General features: G+C 39.5%; 1 protein-coding gene across 3 annotated transcripts in view; it reads right to left on the bottom strand.

Annotated features, from left to right (window-relative positions):
* The window catches only part of LOC131062597 (uncharacterized), a 283,328-nt gene that overhangs the window by 31,765 nt on the left and 224,554 nt on the right, over nucleotides 1–27,009 (bottom strand). For all 3 annotated transcript variants that reach the window (XM_057996285.2, XM_057996286.2, XM_057996287.1), the window contains one exon: nucleotides 19,400–19,636. In XM_057996285.2, the coding sequence (XP_057852268.1) occupies nucleotides 19,400–19,636 (237 nt within the window). The remainder of the gene's footprint in view (nucleotides 1–19,399; nucleotides 19,637–27,009) is intronic.

Raw genomic sequence — 27,009 nt, 5'->3', positions numbered from 1 at the left:
TTGATGCTTGTGTGAGTTACGTGGTGATGTTCTTGTTCTGAAGCGAAATTCATCTCTTTGAAGGGGTAGAAAATTCTTGATATCGTATAAGGAGATTATGCAGTGTGAATATATATAGTTGATGGTCTGAAAAAGTAATTGGGTAGAGATATGTTTTGGGGGATTAAGGATGAAGTTCTTGTAAGTTGGATATTGTTTTCAAAAGTGACCATCGTTCTCATTCAACACAGCATATTAATATAACAGTGAGTCCTTTAGACTTAAAAGGAGGACAATTTAGAAAGATTTCATTAACTCAGCTAAATCTAGAAACATCGTAGTGATGGGAGTGTAGTATATACAAAATATGTTCTTTTGTGCTGTAGCAAAGAGAATAAGCTCTTTCTGAGTGTGTGCGTGCAGCTGTGTTTTGAGTAAATGATGGTTTCAGGAAGTTTAGCAGAGTTGTGGAAGGGATTGAAGGAGTTAATTTTCTTTGAAGAAAAGTTTGGGGTTGGTGCCTCTTTCCGGTGGAGTGGGTGCTTCATCTTGCAAGGTGTGTTCTTTTGAGAGTTGGTGTTCTCTAGAAACTGTTAATGAATTGTAGCTTCGGTCGGATTATTCTCATTGATGTATACTGTCATGATTATGACTATCACAATGCATGACTGAAATTCAGAATCATGTATATATATATATACATGATCATTAATTATGCCATTCATGTTGTTGATATTAGTCATGTTATTGTTGATATTGATAATGCTGATTTACACTAATACTAATGTCAATACCACATTATAACATATATCGATTTTGTGAAGTATCGATATTTAATATCGATTCCTTTATACGAATTGATTATGTATGTCAACCATGGTTTTTGCCTATATTATGAATCGATAGTGAATATCGACTAATAAGCATTCATTAGTGTATCACGTCGGTCTAACTAGCATGTCTCACGTAGAGACATGTCTCTACGTGAACCATGAGGCATGTCTCTACGGGAGATATGTTCCTTCAGCATCGTATATTATGATCGATCCAAATTCTTGTGAGACACAGAAAACATAAGTGCCAAGCAAGATATATAGAATATACATAACCTGAAATCATTCCAGAAAATATCAGCGAACATATATACAGATCGAATCAATATTAGAATTGCATTATCTCTAAGCATTATTGAATTGACATTGAAAACAAGATAATAGCAGATCAATACATATTCAGATTGCACTCATCTCAATAATATCATTTGAAATTACATATATTTGGAGAACAGTGATTATAATTTTAAAAGCATACTATAAACTGCTAAATCTGATCAACATTAACATGGTATCAGAGCTAGCATAAGGAAGATCCGATCAGATTAATAAGAAGAGGAATTCTAACCACCATTAAAATCTCTCTAAATTTACAAAAATGGTGAATGGTGTAAGATTTGAGGACAGACTTGAAGGAGCTGCAAATTTCGTTTCTCGGAAGTTCAGCATAATGATGGCACTAAGAGAACATGATTTGAACACATTTGTGGAGAAGGCAATACCTATACCTGATGAAGATGATGAGAAACTTCAATGGACAAAGAACAACAAGGAGGCTACGAAGATATTAGTGGATGCAGTGAAGGATCATATAGTTCCAATCATATCCAAACTAGACACAGCATATCAAATGTTCACTACTCTAGAGAACATGTATGAAATAAATAATACTAGCAGGGCTCTTGCTCTAAAACAGCAACTCCACCATGTCAAAATGAACAAGGGAGAAACCATCACATCTTACTTCTTGAGGATAACAGAGTTAAGAGATCAGCTATCCACCATTGGACACACAATTGATAGCAAGGAATTAACAATGCTGGCTCTCAACAGACTTCCTACATCTTGGGAAGCATTCATACAAGGAATAAGTGCTCAATCTAAACTTCCTAAGTTTGATTGTTTAAAAATCGACTGCATTCAAGAAGAGTCAAGGCTGATCACTAGAGGAATTGGCTTAAACACCTCCAATGAAGAAATTCAAGTTCTAAATTCAAACTCCCACAAGAAAGGAAAGAAAGGTAACTTCAAACGAAAGAAAGGAAAGTGTTTGCCCTCTCGGGTAAACGGTTAAATGCAGAAAGTAAATGCACAAAACATAATGGAAATACATTAAATAACCAGTCTCTATATTAATTCAACAGTCCATGTACATCAAGTGCTTATAACATTACATTTGACACGACTATCATGCTCCTTTCGAAGAAAAGGTACACAATATATAATACCCGAAGGGGTGCGACACAACCGTCGCGACTCCAACTACCTACCCGTCGGCTAACTAACTGACCGCCATAACTCATTATTATCGACGACAACATAAACATAATATAACAACATAACATAATGATTATTCCCGGCAACATCATCCCCCCCAAGAAAAGAAGTCGACTCTGACGACTTAATACAAAAATAGAGATGAACGGCAGGAACTACTGACGCCAGTCGAGCCCGGATCTTATACACTTGCTGCGTCCTCGCCTGAAAACCCTTTTCTGCTACAATCCGATGCTCAAGTGCGGATTTCACCAATATTGCTTCCTTTGCCATCATAGTCCTCCTGTGCCTAACCCAAACTTGTCTGCAAAACACGTTTTTCAGTCTCAGCTTCCACCAACTGCTACTCAATTGATACTATCTCCCTAGCCAATTTGTCCTCGATAGCCACTCGTGTTGCTCTCCCGGCATCCAACTCCTGGGTACGCTGAACTAAGTCTCACGCAACTATTGCCTCCAACCTGGTGGTCAGCTCCTCCCGAGCCCTCTGTGCATCCACCAAGGCAACCTCACGTCCAGCCGAGACATACTCCGAGTTCCTCAAAGCGTACCAGTCATGCCTGGAGGTGGCCACAATCCGCTGGCACAAATGCTAGGAGACACCTCAAATCCTCCATCACACTCCCCAAAGGCTAAAAACTGAACTGAATAACTCCCTGGTGTCATACAACTGCGTGGACCTGCAATGCCTTCCCTCAAACTCTGTTTGTTCGTAACCTCCAAATCCGTCTCCCTCTACGGCTTATGGCTTCCCTGCCAATGCTTAGCTGCAGGCTTCTTTCTCACAGCACGGACAACCACAACACTTCCTGTGGTATTCTGTAGCTCAAAATAAACTGGGGGTCTGGGGGCAACGCCCCCAGCGGGGTCGAGGGGCAACGCCCCTCGTGGGGTCTGGGGCAGCGCCCCTCGCAGGGTCCTGGGGCAGCGCCCCCGCCGCCAACACCAATTTACAACCTTCAGAACCCCACGAAATTCCATGGCGCACATCATTTCTGTGATATTTTATGATGTCAAAACCCTTCTTTTCCACTCTGAATTTCCAGTGTCCTGGCTTCAAACTCCAGCGAATCATTTTAAATCTGGTCGTCGTCGTTTTTTTTTTTAGCTCTGCAATGTCCCCGATGGCACCCCGGCCATACAACCTCCCTGTACGGTCAATAACAGCATTGGCACCTCCGATCGTGCAGCCACCTTCCCAATCGTGCAGCCACCTTCCCGTGCGGCCTACACCCCTCCACCGTACGGCAGACCATGACGACTGCGCGGCTGTGCGGCTGTGCGGCTGTGCAGGGGTTTATATTGAGTGTGCGGTTGATTCATGTCGCGGCAACAACCTTCGGTGGCTCCCACCGCACGGTGGTTCCACCGCACGGTGGTGCCACCGCATGGTGATGTCACCGTCGGTGGTTTCACCGCACGGTGGTGTCACCTTGGTGGTCCCACCGTACGGTGGCCATTTTCCTCTTCTTCTTTTTCCATTTTGTACGATTTTTTTAATTTTGACCGTACGGTTGCTGTCGTACGACCGTGCGGTTTTTCCAAAAAATTTAATAGATTTTTGATCGTACGGTCACCTATCATACGACCGTACGTTTTTCTTTCTTCCTACCAACCGTACGGTCATCTGCCGTACGGCCCCGTACGGTGGTGTTTTTTTTTCACAAAATTTTTTCTTTTTTTTTTTTGAAATTGTCTAGAGAGTCTTCGGCTCGGGTCCCCTGTCTCTGGGATCGCCCTTCATCCTTCTCAGTTTTCCTTGCCCAAAAGTCTCCTTTTGTCCCGTGCCTCTCAAGTCGCCTACCCGGCCTCTTAGGCCACCTTCCATCCTCTCGGGTCCCCCTCCGGGCTCTCGGGTGTCTGTCCGGCCTCTCGAGTCCCCTACGCGCTTCGCGTGGTAGGGTTTCAATTTGTACCCGTTGGTGGCCAATCTATTTTCAATGGCCATCGGAAGACCTGGAACCACAAATTCTATAGGGACCACGACCTCCTTCCCGTTCATAAGAAGAAGAAGAATAATAAAGATTTTGAAGACTGCGGTCTTCCACACAGGGTTCCAATCGTTGCCAACACTCTTCGGATTATCTACGTCGTCAGGGTTTGGGGCGTCTCCCTTCCAATATTCTTTGTATTCCGGCAGGTACAGCTCTGTTGGTTGCTCTGGTTCCTCTACTTCGAGCCTATAGCTTTGGAACATTTCATAATCCTCCATTTGCCAGTGGAAGAGCCCGTTAAGTGAGCATACCTCATCTTCAGAACATCCCTCCAATTCGAGCACCCCTTCACTGTTCGGCTCCATCGCGTTCTTGCCCTTGCTTTCATCGGGACCCCCTTCCCCTTTATTAGAGTCCTCTGAGTCCAAGTCTGAAGAGGCGAGCTCTTCGTCGACATCTTGGGTGTGTAGGTCAATGGTATATTTCCGCCCTCCCTTCTCCATGGAAAGTGTATTTTTCTTCCAGTTGTGGTTTATCCTCGCGTTGATCAACCACGCTCTCCCCAGGATGGCGTCATAGCCTTTCATCTTCGAGGGAATAACCACGAAATCTAACAAGAATGGTTGCGTACCAATCGTCACTTGCTGGGCCATCAACAGGCCGAGTGGCTTAATGCCGTGTTGGTCCGCTCCCACCAGGTTGAATGTGGGTGGCCACAGGGTGGGCTTCCCCAACCGCTTCCATGTTTCTTCTGGTAGTACATTCACCCCAGATCCACCGTCCACAATGGTGTCCTTCAGAATGGTCCCACGGATACCCATTTCTACCACAGCTGGGTGTCTACCACTGCTCAAGGCTAGCAACATCGGGTCAGTCGAAGGGCTGACGGAAACCTCCACCTGTGGTGTACTCTTCGAAGCGGTGGCGGGAACCCCTACCTGTGGTGCACTCGACGATGCGGTGGCGGGAACCCCTACCTGTGGTGCACTCGACGATGCGGTGGCGGGAACCCCTACCTGTGGTGTACTCAATAATGCGGTGCTTTGCACATTGGTGAGGATGGCAGTCCTCAATTGTGGCATAGAGTCTAGAAGGTCTTTTACCTTTATCGGCACCTCCATCTGCAAGATTTGCCCAATGATGTTATTTTCCGCTTCCGTACGGAATGATGTACTCGCCACCTCGTTGTCCCGTCATACGGTCGTCATCTCACGTTCAATATTGGCCTTTGCCTCCCGTAATCTCTCCTTCTCCGTACGAGGGTTGGGATAAGTGGCTTTTTTCGTCTGGGAGCGGGTGATCGCCAGTACTTCTTTCTCACTAGTCTTCTCAGCCTTCTCAATGTTGAGATTAACCCCTGCCTGCGAGCAATTTGCGTCCTCATGGTCGCCTGGCCCACACCAACGGCAGAGGTGCTGAGGGGTGGCTTCCTTTGTGCAATCACGGGCGAAGTGCCCCACTGATTACAGGCCCTACATTGGATAATTGGCCGGCCCTTGGCGTCATACTGGATACGGCTTCCGTTATTGTTATTGTTGCTATTCCTTCCGCCGCCGCGTCTGTTGTCCCGGTATCCTCCAGATGATGCCGTTGTGTTAGTATGTTGGCCGGTACCCGCTGGTGCGGATGTTGTGGCCTGCTCCGTGAACAGCACCTGGTTCATTTGTGTACTTCGGGTTTTCATGTTGTATGGGCACTCCTTGGTGGAGTGTCCCATCACTTGGCAAATCTCGCAAAATGCCTTCTTTTGGCAAGTACCCTTTGTGTGCCCTTCCTCTTTGCACTCAGTGCACCATATGTCCCCTTCGTTCCGACCAGTGCTTCTCATTATTTTGAATTCCTTTCTCATTCGCTCCATGTCTTTCTGGAGCGCTTGCACCCGTTTGCCAGCCTCGTCGTCGCTGCTGCTTTCCTGTGAAGAGTCATCATCCTCGGATGAGGATTTATTACTTTTCTTCTTCTTTGATGTTTTGTGTTCGCTCTCCAGGTCCATCGCCCTATTATAAGCGTCGTCATATGACGTCGGGGGTACAATTTTCATCTTCCTCCGTAGGGAGGATTTCAACCCTTCAACGAACCATCGTTTCTTCAATCCATCTGCGGGTTGGCTTTCCATTTTACCCAAGAGTTCATTCAGCCTCCGACTGTATGCCCGTACTATCTCCCTGGTACCTTGTTTGGTACTGTATATCTCCGTTACAATTTCATTGTCATCACGGAGCAACCGAAACTCCCCCGTGAATTCCTTCTGTAGATTGGCCCACGTGGCCACTTTTTGCTTGTCCACATCGGAGTACCAATCTATGGCAACTCCTCGTAACGTGGCTGGGAACTGCTGTACCCAGTCATCCTGGTTTGTTACTCCGTTGGCGGACCAAATGGTTTCACATGTACGGCAGTGGCGTAAGGGGTCTTCCTTGCCCTCCCCTGTGAACTTTGGCAATTTTTGTTTACTCGCCATCCCATCCCTAGGTCTCGCTCCTCTAGTTCCTTGTGTGCTTGTACCTGGCGATCCTCCGCCTCCTGCAACTGAACCTCCACTCGTGGGTCCTCCGGAAAAAGTTGTTGACACCGAGCCAAACAAATTGCCTCCTGTACGGTACCCTTGTGCTCCCTCGGCACCTTCGGTCGTACTGTCACCTTCCGTTGTCTCCCTCCGGTTGTCCTCTAAAATGGACAAATTCTTTAGCAAGTCGCTGGTAGCGTCAATCAGGTTTAGACTTCGCCTTGTTTGTTCCACCAACTCTTTGCGGCTTCTTACCCTACGGTGGTATTCTGGCGAACTGTAGAGTTGTCCTTCGGCACCCTCCGTGACTCCTTTTGGCAGCCCTACAATAGTGTAGACAGTGTAGTTCTCTCCGTCTATCTCTGCCTCCGCAACCTCCGTGACACCTCCTGGGTTCCCTTCGGGCAACCCCTCGGCCGGTCGTCCCTCGGCAAGCTGCCTTAGCTTACACCTTCGTTCTATCTGCTGTCTGAGATTCAACGCGGTTTGTGCCACTTCCCATTCGTCACTCTGTATCATTTTATTTTTGTCCTTATTTAGTCTATTGGGCATAAGTCACTTCCATACACAGCAAACACACGCCATGTACACAAAAAAACTTTTATTATTTTTATTTTTATTTTTATTTTGCCTTTTGGCCACAATTTATATCAGCAGTGTCGGGATTATTACAAGGTTCAATTTCCTCCTGGCCTGGCGCCATCTCGTTCTGTTTCCTGTCGGCTGTCCTCTTCGTAGCATTGCAGGATTTGTTGTCATCGCTCTTCCTGAGCAATCTCCTCCAGCGGGCCTGTTGTGCCAGCAATGCCTGTGCAAGCAACCGGCGGAGGTGGTTCATCAACCGGTTTACTGTCGGGATAACCTCCAGCGCTGTCCACACGGCACTTGGTGGGATTTCTACATCCGCCGCCTCTCGTCGGACGTAGGTCTGAATGGCTACCTGGAGCAAAATTGAAAATTCTCGCGTTGCCGTGCCTTCTCCTGTGTAAAGTTCTGTTCGGGCGTCATCGGCCTCCGGGTTTACTTCACCAACGGGTAGGCCCATTGTGTCTGTGCGCCATCCGTGTCTTCCGTTCCCGACTTCATCTAGGCAGCGGCGCCAAATGTTTGCCCTCTCGGGTAAACGGTTAAATGCAGAAAGTAAATGCACAAAACATAATGGAAATACATTAAATAACCAGTCTCTATATTAATTCAACAATCCATGTACATCAAGTGCTTATAACATTACATTTGACACGACTATCATGCTCCTTTCGAAGAAAAGGTACACAATATATAATACCCGAAGGGGTGCGACACAACCGTCGCGACTCCAACTACCTACCCGTCGGCTAACTAACTGACCGCCGTAACTCATTATTACCGACGACAACATAAACATAATATAACAACATAACATAATGATTATTCCCAGCAACAGAAAGGACTCCCATGGAAAACACTGATTCAAGAGAAGGAGGGACATGTCTAAAGTACAATGTTATAGGTGTGACAAATATGGTCACTTTGCGATGAAGTGCCCAAACAGGCCTAAGCCACAAGTCTCCTTAGCTGAAGCTAGCAAGGAAAGCTTGGACAAGGACTCTAAAAGGCTTGTATTCTATTCAGCCCTATCAAACCAAGTATCTACCAGCCTAAATACTTGGATCATAGGCAGTGGTGCATCCCGACATATAACAGGATTCAGAGAACATCTTGACAGCCTAGTGGAAAATTCAAATGAAGAAGTCACCATTGGGGATGACTCCAACTACCCTGTCAAAGGAATCGGAACCTGCAATATTCAACTAAAATCGGGCATCTCTCTTCAATTAACAGGCGTATTGTTTGTGCCAAGTATCAAGCAAAATTTGGTTTCTATTTCAGCTCTTGAAGACAAAGGATACCGGATTACTTTCATGGATGGTAAAGTTCTAGCATGGCCTAAGAACTCAAATACAAAGAAATCTCACACCATAGGAATTCGACATGGATCCCTATACAAACTTTGCACTCCTCTTTCTCAAGCCTTAATCCATGATTCTTCTACTACAAGTGAGATATGGCATAGAAGATTAGAGCATCTTCACTTTCGAGCATTGTCTTCAATAGAGAAAATTGTAACAAGTTTACCTAAACTCAAACAAGATCATGAAGGAACTTGCAAAGGGTGTGCCTTAGGGAAGAACAAAAAGGGCACCTTTCATAGTAGTGAAAGTAAATCTAAAAAATGTATTAGAACTTATTCATACAGATTTACGTGGACCCATGTCAGTAACCTCTTTAGGAGGATTTTTGTACTATGTTATTTTTGTAGATGACTACTCTAGGAAAACATGGATATATTTTTTTAAACGTAAATAGTCTAATGAATTCCTTACAAGATTTAAGGAATTCAAGGCTCTAGTAGAGAATATGTCAGGCAAAAGAATCAAAACTCTAAGGTCAAATAATGGGGGGGAATATATTTCTGATAGTTTCAAAGACTTTTGCAATAATGTTGGAATTAAGAGGGAGTTCACCGTTCCTTACAACCCTCAACAAAATGGGGTAGCAGAAAGGAAAAATAGAACTATTGTAGAAGCAGCCAAAGCCATGATGCATGACCAAAACCTACATACCTCCTTCTGGGCTGAAGCCTCTAGCACTGTTGTCTATATTCAAAATAGATGTCCTCATTTCCTTCTAGATAACAAAACCCCTGAAGAAGCATTTTCAGAGATAAAACTTGACATAAGTCATTTTAGAATTTTTGGGTGTCTTGTTTACATCCACATACCTGTTGTGACGTTTTCACACATCGCCCCATTGCAAATGGGGACCCATGTTTTTTTTGCTCGTTTTGCTCGTTTTCGCTTTGTTTTTTTAGGGTTTTGTTAGTTTGTTAGTTGTCTGGATTTAGGGTCAAGCCTTAGGGTTTTAATTATCGTCTTTTCGGACCAAAATCCAGTCAGTTTTGGGAGCTTTTTGAATTTCCTTTTCTAGAATGCAAATTTTGAATGAAATGAATTCGCCAGAATGGTCTAATTTTCAATTGGAATGTTGATGCAGAGCTTAAATTTGTCTAAGTGTTGAAGATGAAATGTGAATTTTGTCCAATTGAGTAATTTTGACCAAATTTTGACTTTTTTGATTTTTGATCCTAGGCATCTCTAATGATTTGTTTTCGCCTTGTGAAGTGATAAAATGTGTAAAATCATGATATTTTGGCCTGTAGGAGCAAAATCGCTCCTGTCCCTTAGTGAAGGACGGGAGCTCGTTTTCAAATATCTTACTATTCTTGCAGGGTCAAGATGAATTACGAATTGGAAGTGATGGAGAAAGGCGAGATCTTTCCATTGAATATAAATTGAAGATTTTCATGAGCACAGAAATGCCTCCAGGGGAAAGATCGCTCCTGTCCCTCAGTGAAGGACCGGAGCTACAAATTCAATTTCGCCTTGTCCTTGCAAGATTTTGATGACTTAATGATTTGAGGACGTCCAAAGGAAGATGCTTTGCCAAATGAATATAATTTGAGATGCAAAAAACGAAGGAGAATGACCTATATTGACCAAATCGCTCCTGTCCCTCTCCAAGGGACCAGGGCGAGGTACCTTGTAGCTCTCGTCCCTCTCCCAGGGACCAGAGCGATTTCCTTCATTATGCAAAATCCAGACAAAGGTCAAGGCAAGTTTACGTTCAAAAACAAGGAAAAACATGAGATAAATGCGTTGAATATAAATTGAAGATTTTTGGGACATCCATAACAGTGCTAATTGCCTAAATCGCTCCTGTCCCTCAGTGAAGGACCGGAGCTACAAATCCAATTTTGCTTTGTCCTTGCAAGATTTTAATGTCTTGACGATGTGAGAAGGTCCAAAGAGGTACATTTTATCAAATGAATATAACTTGAAGTGCTGTCGGGGAGATCAACAGGGTAGCAAGTCCGGCTTGAGTGAGGTCCTGATCCTGAAATTTGGCTAAGTCTGGAATGTCCTGATCCTGAAATTTGACTAAGTCTGGAAACTGAAAAACCTCCAAAAACTAGATTTTGCAATATAACTCCTGGAGGTCTGAAACCACTCTCAAACATCCTGAAAGTATATATGGAATATAACTTAAAGTATAAGAACTTATACTTAAATGTTATATTCCATTAAAATTGTCCTGATCGAGAGTGCGAAAAGTCAAATTTCGCTCGTGTCCTTCTCCAAGGGTCCAGAGCGAAATGCGCTCCTGTCCCTCTCCAAGGGACCAAGGCGAATCGCTCGTGTCCCTCACCAAGGGTCCAGAGCGAAAATGCTTAGTTGAGCCATTCCTGACCTTGTTTGGACGAATCGAGACATCAAAGGCATGGTGAAGGACGAAATGAGCATGATAGAACATCCAAACTTGATCAAAAACAATGAAATGATGAAGTTTTGCCTAGAGGGTCAAAATCGCTCCTGTCCCTCACTGAAGGACCAGAGCGAAGTTCTTCATAAGGTACGTCCTGAACAAAGACCAAGCAAATTTTATGTTCGAAGGCAAGAAAGGAGGCGAGATGAACGCGTTTAAGACAAATTGAAGATTACCAAATGCCATCAAAGGACCAAAATGCTTAAGTTCACTCCTGTCCCTCAGGAAGGGACCAGAGCGATTTTTGTTGTAGATGATTTTCTCGCCAAATTTCAACCGATCTCAAGGCATGAATGAATGAAAGGAGGCATTGCGAATCCGTTGAATATAATTTTCGAAGGTGATGAAGTGAAATGAGGCCCACAAGAGCAAAATCGCTCCTGTCCCTCAGTCAGGGACCAGGGCGATGAGGTACGTATCTTCTCACTTTTTCATTTTGGCGCTTAAAACACATTTTTTAAATTTATTTAAATGCTAGAAAAAAAACGATATTTAATTAAAAGCATTTAAATAGCGCATGGTATGTATTTATTAATTATTTTTTGCCTTTGTAAAAAAATCGAAATTTATTAATTAAAAATAAAGGCATTTAATAATTAATTATTAATTTAATAAAAATCAAAAGGGAGCGCTTGGGTTTATTTTGTCAAGGTCGGCCTTTATTATTTATTTAAAAATCGTTTTAATTGCTATATTTTGCAAAAAGTCGGCCTAAGGTCAATATGAAGGTGAGCGCCTATAAAGGAAGGTGTTTATTTCATTTTCACATCATCATTTATCATCTCTCATATGCAACTTGGAGAAGGCAAAAGAGGAGCGAATTTCATACAAAGGAAGGGCGAATTTATCATTCAAGAAGAGGAGCGAATTCAATCAAAGGTGGTGCGAAACTACTATCCAAAGGAGAGGCGAACTTGAAGTTTCCATTTGAGCGAAGTTGCCTAGGACGTCAAAGACATATTAAAGATGGCGAAATTGCTAACTTGAAGAGGAAATCACGTCCAAGACTTGAAGGGTGGCGAAGTTGATAAGAGGAACGTTCTTTTGAAGATCACATCAAGACTATCGAATTTCAAATTTTGCCTAGGCGAATTCCTTTATTTTGCATTCTAGAGTTAAGCTCTCAAAGAGGTATGACGATATGGATTTATTGTTTTAATTTCGAACGTTGATCGTCATTTCCTTAATTTTGGATTTTGAAATTTTGTTTTGCCTTAGCTCAGTCTTTTTTTAGGAAATGATTAATAAAGGACTTATCATTAAGTTTCCTAAAATTTGCTCTCTATCTATTCATTGCAAAATCATGTTACTAATTTTGAAATGTTGTGTAGGCGTCAAATGGAGGTCTCTTCAAGGAAAATCAAGCCGGATCAAGGACGGTCTTCGCCAGGACGGTCTTCGCCAGGACGATCAAGCCAAGACAAGGGCGACCTCTTCCAATCCAGCGTTCCAAGGCAAGGTACATCATCCTGCACATCAAGGACAAAAGGAGTTAGAACAAGGGTTAATTAAAGATAGCCTCTCAACGACATCAAATTGAATATCTAGCAAGCTTCAAGTGTCAGATGAGGTGGCATCCCAGTCATCACTCCTCCAGTCAGTGAGGTCCATCTCAGCATGTCCAGATTCAATGTACTTAACTCATGGAAGGTGGCACAAACTCCGATGTACCTACCCCGGCTATCCATTGGTCGATTTTTCTAGAAGGGACATGTGTCCAAGCAATACAATTTTATCATTGGTCAAGCATTAAATGTTATGTAATGGTTGTAACAAACCCTAATTAGGGTTTTCATTGTAAAATCTTGGCCATTGATCTTGAATTGATCTAAGCCATCAAATTGTATTGTGGGCACTATATAAGCCCAAACATTTCATTTGTAAAAAAATGATTAGAGAGAGTTGTAAATAGTTGGAAGAGTTAGAATATAGTTGATAGAATAGCAATTAGAGTAGAATAGGAGGACAAGGCAAGAAATTGTTGCCATTGATTGTAAACAAACTCCATTTTCATTGAAGTAATGGTGAAATATGTCGTTTTCTTGCAATTTGCATGGTTTCTTGTTGAAGTCTTCAATCTTAGATGGTAGATAATTAGATGAATGGAGGAAATGTGATTGATTGATGGTGGAATTCGTACATCCATACTACTAGCAGTTTGTTGATTGCAGACTGGCCTTGCGTAGTCAACTGGAATCATTCAGCCTAAGCTCAATTTCAATTTGTTGCCTCTTCATTGATATGCATCAACTTGGATGGTATCTATGCCTGCGGTGATAATTTGAACATCATAAAGCTCCCCTTAGAAGATCGCACTAGTCTTGTGTAGATGTTCCATTGATGTCAAAACAAGACCTAGTTAGAGTTTCATCAAAAGGTCAAGTCGTTGCTCCTACATTCTTAGTATTAGGATTAGATCCTCTCTTCGCCCTTATCCTTTTTCCATTTTTTTAATCTAAGTTAGTCAGAGCCTGTGTCCAGCAAAGCAGATCGGAAGTTCAATGTAAGTCCCCTTGTGATTCCAGCAAATCACATCATACCACTGGAGCTTATCCACACGTAGAGACCCTACATCAAAGAACCTTGGAGTCTACCTAACTGATCCTTCATGCGAATCTTCAGCAGTTAGAGACTATTTTCTCAAGAGAGGATAAGATACCTATTGGTATTTTATTCTGTGTATGATGGTGTACAAAATACACGTCAACAATACCCAAAGAGAAAAGATCTGAGCTAGAACCCTCAAGGAAAAAGGGAATATTTGTTGCTACAGCGAATCGTCTAAAGCTTATAGAATTTATATCCCTGGACAAAGATTAATTGAACTAAGTAGGGATGTTATATTTGAAAAAAATGTTGCTTTTAAAAGATCTAAAGACACTACTGAAATTGATGATGAGTCTCCACTAAATATGGAAAAGGATCATGATTCTGAGATTCAGAGGGAGATTCATGAAGATAATAATCAAGATGAACCTACGGATTCTACTCTAGAGCCTAGAGACCCTACTAGGAGTCGTAAAAGACCTCTATGGGCAAGGAAAATGATTCAAGAAGCTGAAAATTATGCAGCTCTAAAAGGAACCTTCAAGAAAAACAAGAGACCTAACAGATATTCCAGCTATATTGCACTTATGAGTGAAATCATCACATCAGAACCTTCTTGTGTTGAGGAAGCCTTCAAACATCAAATTTGGAAAGATGCCATGACAGAAGAATACTAGTCTATACTCAAGAATGATATCTGGGACATTGTACCTAGACCAAAAGACAAATCAATAGTTTCATCTAAATGGCTCTTCAAAATCAAACATGTTGCAAATGGGAGCATTGAAAAATATTAAGCAAGGTTTGTTGCCAAAGGTTTCTCTCAAAAGGAGGGAATTGATTATGAAGAAACATTTGCTCCAGTTGCTCGATATACCTCTGCCAGGGCTGTGATTGCTATTGCCGCATCAAAGGGATGGAAGATTCACCAAATGGATGTGAAGACTACTTTTCTTAATGGCATAATAGAAGAGGAAGTATACTTAGAGAAACCTGAAGGATTTGTGGTACATGGTGATGGTTCTCATGTTTGCAAACTAAAGAAGGTTCTATATGGTCTTAAACAGGCTCCTCGAGCCTAGTATGAAAGGATAGATAACTATCTCTTAGGATTAGGTTTCTCCAAGAATGATGCAAATCCGAACTTATACTTCAAGGTAATAAATGGCAAAATGTTGATTCTCATCCTTTATGTTGATGACTTATTGATTACAAGAGAGGACCATCTCATTGCCAAATGTAAACAAGATCTAGCATTTGAATTTGACATGAAGGACTTAGGTCTTCTACACTATTTCCTTGGTTTAGAAGTATGGCAGCAGGATGATGGTATCACTCTAAATCAAGGAAAGTACACTATTGATATTCTAAAAAGGTTTGGAATGATGGATTGTAAACCAATGTCTACACCCATGGAGACAAATCTACATAAGTTAAAAGAAGTAGCAGCAAACTCAGAATTAGCAAATTCCACTCTCTACAGACAGATGATTGGATCCTTAATATACTTGGTCAACAATAGACCAGATATTTTTTATGCAACAAATGCACTCAGTCAGTTCATGTGTGAACCAAGGCAGTTACACTTAGTTGCAGCGAAACATATTCTAAGATACCTGCGTGGCACAATTGGATTTGGATTAAGATATAATAATGTAGACCTAAATCTACATGGATATACTGACTCTGATTGGGCTGGAAGTGTGGTTGATCGTAAGAGTATTTCGAGGTGTTGTTTCAGCTTAGGATCAGCCATGATTTCCTGGATTAGCAGGAAGCAATATTCAGTGGCACAAAGTTCCACCGAAGCCGAGTACATTGCTGCACCTATGGGAGCTCGAGAAGCTGTGTGGTTAAGAAAACTTCTTGTAGGATTGTTTGGACAATCTCTAGATCCCATGATCATCCACTCTGATAACTAGAGTTGTATAAAGCTTTCAGTGAATCCAGTATTCCATGACAGATCAAAGCACATTGAGATCCCTTACCATTATGTTAGAGACATGGTGGAGAGAAATGTTATCCAGTTGAGATATATTAGTACAAGAGAACAAACAACACACATTCTCACCAAGCCTCTCTCCAAAACAAAGGAGGAATACTTTAGAGGTAAGCTTGGTATGGTAGAAATATAATGTTATTTGAGATTGAGTCTCAACTATATAAATTTATTGTACTAATATATTTTAAAGAAGTTTAATGCGTAAACTCTTTTTGGTCATGTGTGACCTCATGGGCTCCTGTGAACATCTTGAAAGATGACAATCCTTCAATGATGTACATCTATTCTTCAAGTTATTGTTGTAAGGTGACGACTTTATAACAGTTTAACCTTACTATCATGATGGATATCATGTGACTTGGTATCCGTGGACATGTCATGATGGTTGATGTCTCTGAAGTAATATTAAGATGTGGATAATCACAATGAGTTATATTACTGAGATGTCTCATGGTGGATATTATGTGACTTAATATCCGTGGATATGCCATGAGTTGATATCCTTATGATAGGCATCATGTGACTTGATGCTAGTGCACATATCATAATGGATATCATGAGTATGGTGAATATCATGTGACTTGATATTCCTGGACATGCCATTACTCCTGATATTACATTGAGGTGATATCTCTCTCACAATACATATGGATCTATTGTGTTTATTTCAGGACAGTAATCATCCTCCCTAGCTAAGAGGGACTGTTAATGAATTGTAGCTTCGGTCGGATTACTCTCATCGATGTATACTGTCATGATTATGACTATCACAATGCATGACTAAAATTCAGAATCATGTATATATATATACATATATATACATGATCATTAATTATGCCATTCATGTTGTTGATATTAGTCATGTTATTGTTGATATTGATAATGCTGATTTACACTAATACTAATGTCAATACCACATTATAACATATATCGATTTTGCGAAGTATCGATATTTAATATCGATTCCTTTATACGAATTGATTATGTATGTCAACCGTGGTTTTTGCCTATATTATGAATCGATAGTGAGTATCGACTAATAAGCATTCATTAGTGTATCGCATCAGTCTAACAAACACGTCTCTACGTGAACCATGTTCACGTAGAGGCGTGTCTCTACGGGAGATATGTTCCTTCAGCATCGTATATTATGCTCGATCCAAATTCTTGTGACACACAGAAAACATAAGTGCCAAGCAAGATATATAGAATATACATAACCTGAAATCATTCCAGAAAATATCAGTGAACATATATACAGTTCAAATCAATATTAGAATTGCATTATCTCTAAGCATTATTGAATTGACATTGAAAACAAGATAATAGCAGATCAATATATATTCAGATTGCGCTCATCTCAATAATATCATTTGAAATTACATATATTTGGAGAGCAGTGATTATAATTTTAAAAGCATACTATAAACCGCTAAATCTGATCAACATTAACAGAAACTAGTAGTTCTTTTGTAATCTAGGTGTGTGCCCATTGGGTTGGTTCACCTTCCTCATTGATGAAAGCTATTTGATGTTGTGGTTTTTTAACTAAAAGAATTTTCCACGAGATACATGGTGTATTTGTCTTTGTGGTTGCTCTTGTTGTGTTTTTAGATGATTTCAGTATATAAAAATGTTAAATTTCTGCATTGTGCTCTCCACTTTCTACTCCTTGTAGAGAAATCCAAACAAAAGTTTGGAGAAACAAATTCAAAAGCAATAATGCAAAACAAATAGTAAGCATGGTAACTCTTTGAATATTACGACTTTAGTAGGTGTGTTTTAAGTATTCTTAAAGGGGACATTACAATAGTCAAGCCATGCCACTAATGTTTGAGAGAGGCTGAAGCCTAAGAATACCATTGAATCTTAAGAAACGTATGTTTCTAACCCCATTTTGGTACATTGTTGGGGCATTATATTTGCATAACCTTGAACCTATCACCACCACGAACTGCTAAATATGTGAAAAAATTCTTAGGACATACCAGATATGATAGGATATTCATAAGGAACTGTGTGGCCATTTGTGGACCAATAAAACAGCTATGAAAATTAGAAACCATAGGCAGTTTGAATGGTCTAAAGGATGCTAAGACGCATTTAAAAATAGAATTCCTAACATACCATTACTCATCTTCCACGATTGGAAACAGCCTTTACATGTGCAAATGGATGCTACAAGAACTGTCAATGTATGTCATAGCAAGAACTAGTCATGTCTTTGGGCACATGTAAGACACACACATTTTTGAAAGAATGAATGCATAGAATTTGAGAAAATTAGATAGCATATACTTCAATGTGTATATGCATGTATTTATCATTCTACAAGAAATTTACATTGGTGGGATGTAACTTACATAACTAATCATTCTAGTAAGCAATAATGCCTAAGTGTGCAAAGTATGGTCTAACATTATATGATATTTAATACCCCTTTAATTACTAAACCAGAGATGCTAAGATTGTGTCCCAACTTTTCAAAAAGAATAGTTCTATAAGGTTTGGTCATTGAACAAGCAGAAGCCGCTAAGATGCACAGTAAGCAGACACAAATTTCATCAATGTCAACAAGTTTCCAGCCATACTGATGATGACCTCAATATGCTCAGTGTGAGCATGACAGACAAGGATTTTCACTAACTTCAAGACTTCCTGATTGTCACAAAGAAGTGAAGCCAAATGAATCTGAGTAAGTTGCAGATCACTCAAAACCCAGAGTAACCCTACTAATTTGCAATTGGCACTAACAACAGCTTTGTTTTTGCTTGCTCACTTTGATACCAAATGTTTGAAAAATGAATGCACACAGTTTGAGAGAAATGCATGGCTGACACCTCAATGTGTGTATGCTTAAATTTATTATTATAAAGGGATGTTACATTGGCAGTTATAACTTACACAGTAAATTATCTTTTAAGAATAACTAATGTGGTGATATTACATCATTAACGTAAGTAATAAATGCCTGAGTAGAAAGTATAGTCTAATATTATAATACATCTAAGACAGTTTATGAACACCACAACTTTTCAAGACGTCACTAAGCTCAATATTCAAAATATTGTTGCCTGGTAATTCATGTTTATGGGTAGTAGTTTCTCTTCAAAATTATATGGTTGAAAGACATCAAACAATTTTGTCTGTATAACTTGAAAAGACTTGGGAAGGCAAAGTTAAGTCTATGAATAGCTTTATGCAATCTTACAGATTCTCTTTGGCTTACAGTATGATGTATGTTTTAGGTTTCTGTTAATACTATAGGTGTCTCACTTATACACTGTATTTGTGTTATCTTAGTTTCTTGTGAATTTTAATGTACGTGAAGAAAATTTAACTTTAGGCATTGTGGTTCATCAATATCTACAGTTAATGATTGCATACCCATCCTACACCTTTTCACAGATGCCTAAGATCCCACACAATGTTGTCTAATGCAAACATTTCTTATATAAGTATATATGAGTTTAATCTTAAATTCTCTTACCATGTTTAATGAGTTTATTCAGCTTCCATGTATTTTGTTATATGCTCCCATGTATTTTGATATATTCATTCACTTGGACACTATAATTTGAACAACATATCAGCTTCTGTATAGTAATTATTTACCATGAGAATAGTACATATCCATCAATAAGCACTACATTTCATTTGGAAATTTTACAATCAATTTTCAACCAAGAAAGAATAAGGGTATTATGCTTCATGAAATTCGATCACCCATATAATATACCTGCAGATTTCCCTCTCCAGGCCATGAGGTCAAGGTGGTGATGGCAATGCGAACAAGAGTTGCAAGTAAAACTTTTCCTTGATTTTCATCACTTATAACACTCAAAAATGCTTTCCTTCCGTGAAATGTTTTATGTTTCTTTTCACCATCCTCTCCAAGTGTAGAAGTCGGTCCCCTGCCAACATCATGTGGCATCAAATATGTTCCAACCCACCTTGCAAGAAACCACACCACTGCCTGAACAGAAAAATTTGTCACAGAGAGAATAAGCTTCAGAAAGAAAGAAACCTAAGATAAATAACATTAAAATACCAGATTCAAAGAATTATAAGTGCAATGCTGCAATACCAATTTTCTGTTGCAATAATATCGTCAGTGCACTTCTATTGAATTATGCAGACATTTGAAATGCATATCAGAACGCACTCTTTTGTATTATTGTGCTATATACCAAGAACACGATTGGATATCTATTCAACACTAAGGCAAATTCTGTTCACAGCATCTTTATGATACTCAGTCTACTGTAGATGTGTCCCTTGTAAAGTATGGTTTAGAGACATCCTAAGGACCTTCTGCCCCTTGCTGAAAGAAGCATAAATATCCTCTAAGCCAAAACACCAGGAAAAGAAATTGAAAAGATCAGAAATTTTTTTCTGCCTTCTCCCAACAAGCATATAATAGAACCCCATTCATACTTACACCTCAAAAATAATGATAAAACAAAGTGCACCCCATTACAGGTACATAAAATTGCAGAGAAGATATTAGATTTATAAATATATGTTGAAGAATTTTATAATATTGATTACAACATGAGAAAGGCTTGATTATATAGAGACTAGACACACCTACAAAATCAATGGTTAATTAACATAGTAGTTTTATAACAAATCCTCTCTGCTCAAGATGCTTGTCCAGCAAAGCATGGGAACAGAGGAATGTGTAGATGGTTTCCCAAAGATGGCTCTTCCCATAGTGAATTCTTCCCATATTTATGATCAAAACAGTAAACCATATTTATCAATCTGTCTAACAACATAAATAGAAGTAAATAGATCAATATGCAAACACAAAATTATACAAGACACCAATTCTTCAATTGGAAACCTTTACTAGAGAAAACAACGAAAAGATAGTCACCACATATTATTCAATATCCAAAAATTCAATACATGTCTCCTATAGAATCTCAATCTACAATATTCCAATCAACCTTCAAAATGGCCAACATTCAGACAATCTAACCTCAAGTCTCTAACCAACCTTGGCACCTTCACATGAGAAGATACATATAGTCGTCATCATGGAATACCAACCATCTAACTGTGCAACCAACCTATGGAATGCCAAGTCCAACAATACAATGGCATCAGAATGTCACACATATCACTAATCATGATTTTGCCATGTAGATAGTCTCTATATCTATGTAACTACTATGTCACACTAAGTAAATAGTTGCTTAATTAACACTCACAATGTGTACATGTCTTCTAATACAGCCACCAAAACCAGCTCCAAGTTTGTCATAACATAGACAAGAATTTGACCTTTTCTAGTTGCTTGTGGTATATCTGAACATCCTCTTGAACATTACCATGTCCCTGGATTGCACCACATGAACTCCGGCTCAACCCAAATTGCATGTACACCACCACTCATGCATCAAATAACACTAAATTTAGCATGCAGCTGTGTGTTCTCCAAATTACTCGCTATTGCTACCACAACATCACCACATGTAAACACATTTATATGGTGTACTGCAACATATAAAACTCACCGCATCATACTACATTCTTGTCGCTAAACTTTTTCTCCAAGAACTCTCAACAAGTGAATAACACACCCAAGTGTCAACACTCATGGCATGTTAATTGAAAAACATTATAATCAAGGTTACCGTAATGTCCCCTTATAGAAACATCCATACCAAGACGTTATCAATTATTGATAAAGCAATTAGCATTCAAGCAAGGAGTTGTTAAGAAACAAGTTAATAAAATGTTTAATAAACAAAAATAAACCGATCCATACATATTGGGAAGAGATGTGATTAAGAAGCGTCATGTCTATTAAGAATCCAAGAGATGCAACTCTTAACATCTCAAGTTATATATTGGAAATCCATTCCACTTCAGCAAGCATCGTGGAGTTTATATCTTATTTCTTATCCAGTTTGGATTGCTCTTATTGAGCAAATGTTGTAGGCACATTATTGGGAGCATAAACAAATTGATTTCACATCTGAGAGAGCCCCATTCACTTTGCACATATTTAAGTTACCAACAAAAAAGGCAACATATCACCATCGAGTGATATAGTGATCATCAATCTGCTTGTGTTAACAGTTCATCAGACATAGCAGCCAAATAAAGGAGCAGTGGCTACCGTTATTGAATGAATAGAAAGTATAATCAGAAATAGCATCAATATTGGAGTTGCAAGAACTTAAATCTGAATCTGAAATAGCAACATATCGTTCATAAACAATATTACCATGTTTTGCACAGGTACATTGTCATATTAGATATAGCAATTACCTTCAGTCCTGAACATCTTGTTAATAATATCAGACATAACAGAAACAACAGAGTTCAATGCATAGTTCTATCATCATAATTGGAAGAGCAGTTGAAGCAAGTCGCAGATTGGAAGATTACAAACAGCATATTCTTCAAAGATCAGATTAGAGACAAGCTTCTATCCAATCAACCATCCCTCATCAGAATTGGTGAAAGGGAAGTTTAAAGACGTATTATTCACTTAGCATTGGTTATAATAGAAAGAGCAAGTGACATTGAAGGTGCCAATATCTCTATATATTTGTATTCAGATTATTGATTATATAATTCATAATCTAAATCTGATATTATAATCTATAGTAAGTTAAGGATTTGAAATAAAAGTCTCTTACTAGCCAATAATCTTAGAAGGGACATTACAAGTGGTACCAGACCTGCCATCCTGTGAAAAGATTAACATGAGAGAATTCAATACCAAGATAAATCAATTCATGGAGGAGAAACGCAGTACACAAGAACAAATAACACAATTATTACAAACATTATCACAATCTGTGACCAGCAGCAATCATACAGGGAGCAACAAGGAATGTTCAAAGCTTCATGCTTCGAAATTCAGACCCATGATCCCAACAGTTACTCCAAAGGTTGATGACCTTACCTTAGTCAAATTACAAGAGCACTTTTGTCAAGATTGGCTTAAAGAAGTGCTGCAAACTAAATATCTCTCAAGCACTATATGGATTTAAGGATGAAGCACTTGCCAAAAAAGGAGAGTCATTTGGAACTTTGGAAGAAGATAGGAAAACTTAACTTACCCCATTTTGATGGCTCGAGCAAAACCACGCTACGAACATGGGTACAAAAAATTAACACATACTTTCAACTCAATCCTATGGCAAAGGATGAAGCAATCAAATTTGCAGCTCTACATCTAGACGGAATGGCATATGAATGGTGGTATCATGGCATGATCACCATGGATCATGCTGACATCACCACATATTTGGAATTCACAGAAATATTAATCAAACGATTCAACATCAAAGATCTTTAACCTTATTTCAAAGAGTTAGCACTACTGAAGCGGGAGGGATCAATCGAAGAATACGTCACAGACTTCCAAAGGTTTTTAGTATTAATCACTAACATATCAATAAAAAGACTGATTGCATTATTTGTGGATGGAATAAAAGAGCCTCTCAAGGGGTGGGTAAAAGCTCTCAATACCAACACACTGCAAGAAGCTATTAAAAGGGCTCGAAATATGGAGTCCAACCTACCTAAAATCATAAAGGAAACAAGAACACCCTATCATAAGGAATCAACTAAGAAAGGTATCAAGGAAACAAATATCACCAAATAAGAAAAATTCTGTTAAACCTGCAAGGAACCATGGAAACCAACGCACAACTATCGAGGAAAGGGGAAGGTTCACTATATAGAAATAAGACCCATTAACACAAAGGAAGATAAAATCAATAGTAATCAAATCGAAGTACCAATAAGGGAAGAACCCTCTCATGAAGATTGCATGATTCCTACCATGTCAACATCAAGATTTAGCTCCTTTTGAGTTCAAGGCACATTACAAAGACAAAAGATCACAATCCTAATCAACAATGGGGCAGCCCATAACTTCATTGACACAAACTTGGTGGCAAAACAAGGCCTTCACATGGAGAAACATTAAGGATTTAAAGTAATGGTAGCAGATGGCTATCAACTATCCTACGTAACCAAGGTTCCCAAGTTAAACATCAACACCAATAACCATACAATCACCGAAGACTTCTACGTTCTGGAATCAAGTGATAATGACGCCATACTTGGCATCCAATGGATAACAACTATAGGGGATTGTTCACAAAACCTTCAAACTATGGAATTTAAATTCAAAGTTAATGGCAAGAAGGTAGTATTCCATAGTCTAACCAATGGAACTCCCAGAATAGTATCTGCAAAAAAGCTGGAAAGTATCTTTAAGAGGACGAAGTGGCATGGGCAGCACAAAGCCTAATCTCCCCCAAAATGACTAATATCCAATCTAAGTACTATCATGATGACAACCTACAAGCCATTTTGAACAAGCACAGTTTAGTCTTTGGAGATATACCATGGGGAAGACCACCTCACCGAGGATTTGAACACACTATTGAGTTAGGAGAAGCAACACCCGTCATCACCACTCTATATAGACATCCAAAAAGGTTCAAAGATGAGATTGAAAAGACAATCAAAAAATTACTCAACATGGGACATATAAGACCAAGATCAAGCCCTTTCACATCATTCGTGGTTTTGGTAAGAAAGAAAGATGGAACATTAAGAATGTGCATTGATTATCGAGCACTCAGCAAAAAAACCATAAACAACAGATATCCTATACTCGGGATCGATGAATTGTTGGATGAACTACACAAAGCAGTCTATTTCTCCAAGATTGACTTAAGGTCAAGCTACCATCAAATAAGGATTCAGGAGGACATCCATAAGACTGCCTTTCGATGCCATTTTGGCTACTATGAATTTTTGGTCATGCCCTTCGGACTTACAAGCGCACCGACAACCTTCCAATCTTGCATGATCACATATTCAACAAGCAATTGAGGAAGTTCTTATCAGTCTTCTTTGATGACATTCTTATATAAAACAAAACATGGGAGGACCACTTAAGGCACTTGGATGAGGTCTTGGGGATAATGGAGGAACAATCCTTATAAACCAATAAATGTGAATTTGGAATGACCGAAATAATATACCTAGGTCACGTTATTAGCAAGGAAGGAGTCCAAGTACATAAGAAAAAATACAAGCTATCTTGGATTGGCCCCAACCAAAAAATCTCACTAATTAACGAGGATTCTATGGACTTTGTAGGTAATACAAGCAATTTGTCAAAGGATTTTCACAACTTGGGGCACCCTTGATAGATCTCACAAAGAAAGGATCTTTCAAATGGTCAAATGAGGCACAAGAGGCATTCAACAAATTCAAAGAAACCATGAGCATTTGTCTAGTCTTGGCACTTCATGAATTCAATCAACCCTTCATCTTGGAATGTGACGCCTCAGGAGAAGGAATTGGAGCAGTTTTAATGCAAAATAGACATCCAATAGCTTCTAGAAGTAGAAAATTGAATGCCAATGAATGGTTGCATTCCACATAAGACAAAGAAATGCTCGCTATACTTCATGCATTAACCAAATTCATGTAATACTTAGTCGGTTCAAAATTTATGGTAAGAACTAATCACAACAGTCTAGAGTGCTTCTTAGAACAAAAGGATCTAAATGAAAGACAACAAAATGAAAAGAACACTCTACTGTGGTGGAGACCCTCCCTGGATCTGAAAAGTGTTAATGACCAAGAATACCAAAATCCATCCAACTTGACATTGGGTAACCAAACTGAAACCTGAAACCATGATTTTGAGGAAAAATCGGCAAACCCTCCAAAACTGAAGATACAAATCATCATTTTTCTGGAAAAAAAAATGGTAAAAACCCTTGAAACGATTTTTGTGGAAAAAATCGAACAAAACCCTGAAACTTCACATGGAAAGACCCAAAACATCACGTGATAAGACACCAAACCTCACGCGGTAAAACATCAAATAACATCACGTGGTAAAATACCAAACATCACATGGTAAAACCCTGATTTTTGAGGAAAAAATCAAGCAAAACCCTCCCATGATTTTTTATGGTGAAAAATCAGAAAACCCACGCAAGCTCTGCAAATGAGAGATAATAATTTTTAAGGAAAAAATTCTAAACCCTGCGAACAATTTTTGAGGAAAAAAAATGTGAAAACCCTGGGACCTTGTTGACGTGTATTTTGTACACTATCAAACACAGAATAAAATACCTAAAGGTACCTTATCCTCTCTTGAGTAAAGCCTCTGATTGCTAAAGATATCGCGAAAAAGGATCAATCAGGATGACTCCAAGGTTCTTCGTTGAAGGATCTCTACGTGTGGATAAGCTCTTTGTGGTATGATGTGATTTGCTGGAATCACAAGGGGACTTACATTTGATGATTGAACGTCTGATCTGCTTTGAATATTGCTGGAACACAGGCTCTTACTAGCTTCGATTTGAAAAAAGGAAAAAAAGACGAGGAGGGTGAGGAAAGGATCTAATTCTAATACTAAGAATGTAGGAGCAATGAATGATCTTTGATGAAATTCTAACTAAGTCTTGTTTTGACATCCCAGGACCATCTCCACAAGGTTAGTGCGATCTTCGAAGGAAAGCTTTATGATGTTCAAATCATCACTGCAGGCATAGACACCATCAGGTTGATGCATATCAATGAAGAAGCGACAACTGAAGTTAAGCTTAAGCTGAATGATTCCAGTTGACTACACAAGGCAAGTCTGCAATCAACAAACTGCTAGTAGTATGGATATACGAATTCCACCATCAATCAAGCACATTTCTTCCACTCATCTAATCATAAAATCAAACATGAGAAGTATAAGACCATGCAAATTGTCGAATCGACCCATAAATTTCACCATTTCTTCAATGAAGTTACAAGTCTTTTACAACAACATCTTGGCAACAATCTTTGCCTTCTCTCTCTACTCTACTCTAATTGCTATTCTATCAACTAGCTAATCACCTTCTAACTACTCTCAATCTATCTTCTAACTGCTTCCAAACTATATTCTAACTATTTCTAACTGCCTTTACAAAATGAAATGCCAGGGCTTATATAGTGCACTCAATACAATTCGATGGCTTAGATCAATTCGAGATCAATGGCCAAGATTCAACAATGAAAACCCTAATTAGGGTTTGTTACAACCATTACATAACATTTAATGCTTGACCAATGATAAAATTGTATTGCTTGGACACATATCCTCTCTAGAAAATTCCACCAATGGATAGCTGGGGTAGGTACATCGGAGTTTGTGCCACCTTCCATGAGTTAGGTACATTGAATCTGGAAATGCTGAGGTGGACCACACTGATTAGAGAAGTGATGACTAGGATGCCACCTCGTCTGACACTTGTTACTTGGTAGATATTCAATTTGATGTTGTTGAGAAGCTAGCTTTAATTAATTCAT

The sequence above is a fragment of the Cryptomeria japonica genome, chromosome 6 (assembly GCF_030272615.1).
Source record: "Cryptomeria japonica chromosome 6, Sugi_1.0, whole genome shotgun sequence".
Lineage (NCBI taxonomy): Eukaryota > Viridiplantae > Streptophyta > Pinopsida > Cupressales > Cupressaceae > Cryptomeria > Cryptomeria japonica.
This window is presented reverse-complemented; position numbering and strand designations above follow the sequence as displayed.